The sequence below is a fragment of the Mesitornis unicolor genome, unplaced genomic scaffold (genome assembly GCF_000695765.1).
Source record: "Mesitornis unicolor isolate BGI_N332 unplaced genomic scaffold, ASM69576v1 scaffold16920, whole genome shotgun sequence".
Classification (NCBI taxonomy): Eukaryota; Metazoa; Chordata; class Aves; order Mesitornithiformes; family Mesitornithidae; genus Mesitornis; species Mesitornis unicolor.
Genome location: NW_010160451.1, coordinates 10,198 through 12,201, shown reverse-complemented (window position 1 = coordinate 12,201; position 2,004 = coordinate 10,198). Strand labels below are relative to the sequence as shown.

The 2,004-nt window shown below is 35.7% G+C and overlaps 1 protein-coding gene across 1 annotated transcript; it reads left to right on the top strand.

The window, feature by feature from the left end:
* Window positions 1–367: 367 nt before the first annotated feature.
* On the top strand, window positions 368–1,282 carry PEX2 (peroxisomal biogenesis factor 2). The gene has a single exon (XM_010190057.1). It carries the CDS (start codon window positions 368–370, stop codon window positions 1,280–1,282), a length of 915 nt encoding a protein of 304 aa, XP_010188359.1.
* Window positions 1,283–2,004: the final 722 nt, after the last annotated feature.

Genomic DNA, 2,004 nt, shown 5'->3' with positions numbered 1-2,004 from the left:
ACACCATCTAGTTTTACAATTCTTGTTTTTGGTCTTCTATTTTAATGTCCAATTAAATATTACAGTTATGCCCAGCAATTTTTTATTATTATTATTTATACAGTGAAATATTAAATCTGTTTTCTAAATATCTGGAAGGTATTAAGCACTTCTCTAACTAAATACAAATGTTATTGTTTGTGAGAAATAGTCCAATATAACTTATTTTGAGATAAGCATTCTGAAGAAGCTTTTTCTTATTTCTTGTGTATAGCTGGTATTTTACAACTTTGTTACCTTTAATGAGAATAAAAATAGGAAATCTTCCATTATACTAAAATCTATTTGTGCTTATTCCTAGAAAGTTTGGGGGTTTTTTGGTGAAGAAATGGCCTCCAGCACTGCAGATGAAAAGAGTGTGAATCCTGTGCTCAGAATAAGTCAACTTGATGCTCTTGAACTGAACAAAGCCCTGGAACAACTTGTGTGGTCCCAGTTTACCAGCTGTTTTCATGGATTTAAACCAGGGGTGTTGGCTCATTTTGAACCAGAAGTAAAAGCATTTTTATGGCTTATATTATGGAGATTCACTGTCTATTCCAAGAATGCGACTGTGGGACAGGCTATTCTGAATATTCAATACAAGAATAACTTATCTCAGGCAGAGAAATACCAACCTCTGAGCAAACACCAGAAGTTGTGGTATCTTATTTTCACTGTTGGTGGAAGTTGGCTGGAAGAAAGAAGTTATGACTTACTTAGCAATCGTCAACTGCAATCTTTCTGCAAAACTAAGCGTTTTATTAACTGTGGAGCTGGACTTCTTAAACTTTGTGGACTTTTAAATTTTATGGTTTTTCTGCAGAAAGGAACATTTGCAACACTTACAGAACGCATTCTAGGAATTAGGTCAGTTTTTTGCAAGCCACAAAGTGTTCGTCAGGTAGGATTTGAATACATGAACAGGGAGCTCTTATGGCACGGCTTTGCTGAATTTCTCATCTATCTACTGCCACTTATTAACGTACAGAAACTAAAACTTAAAATTTCTTCTTGGTGTTCGCCTATTGCAGGTCTTTCCAGTAGTGAAAACACATTAGCAGCTTACTGCAAGGAATGTTCACTATGTGGGGAGTGGCCTACCATGCCTCATACCATAGGCTGTTCTCATGTTTTTTGTTACTACTGTATTAAAAGTAACTATTTATTTGATATGTATTTTACATGTCCTAAATGTGGCTCAGAGGTACAAAGTCTTCAGCCACTGAAATATAAAATTGAAATGACAGAATTGCATGCTTGATATGGGATTGATTTTGTTTTCATACTGTACATGAAATATTATGTCACAGAGATTAATGGAAAAATCAGAAATTATTGTAAACAGCTTAAAGATGGTTTTGGAGACTCTGTAATATGTTGTAACATATTTCTTTACTCATCTTAGTTTTTCACTGAGTAACAGTGCCAACTTGCCTCTCTGAAGGAAAGAAAAGAGGAATTCACCAGCTCTTCTACTCCCTGAGACAACTTGGTCCCAGTTTGGAACTCCTATGTTGTCAAGTCATTCCTCATTAAATCTACAATCTGTTACCCTGCTACTTCCTAGCAGGATGCCATGTACTTCCCTCAAAGATAAATATGCCCAGTAAGCTTTTACCCATTTTATGGATTTTCTCAAAGCTTGTAAAAGCTGCTGTCATTACTAACTTAGCTAGTAGATGGATTTAGTGGGAATGTCATCCATGCCATGCCTAAAGAGTAATTTTAAAATTGAGTATTTTAAATTTGAATTCCCGGTTCCACTGCGAAAAGGAAATGTGTAAGGTGAATTGTTTTAGGAGATTATTAATAGTTTTCATTCAGCCACCGTAACAGGACGTACTCTTTCTTTAGCTCAGAATTGCTCTCTTATCAATAGACCATAAGCATTCAGTGATCCATGTGGTGGACAGATTGATACTCCATAGTTAACATGTGCCTATAGGAGATAGAACCACATCCTGTGCAAGTACAGTGCACCTT

What these genes read in the sequence shown, in the direction of transcription:
- PEX2 (XM_010190057.1), top strand. Translation starts at nt 368, where the DNA reads ATGGCCTCCAGCACTGCAGATGAAAAGAGTGTGAATCCTGTGCTCAGA.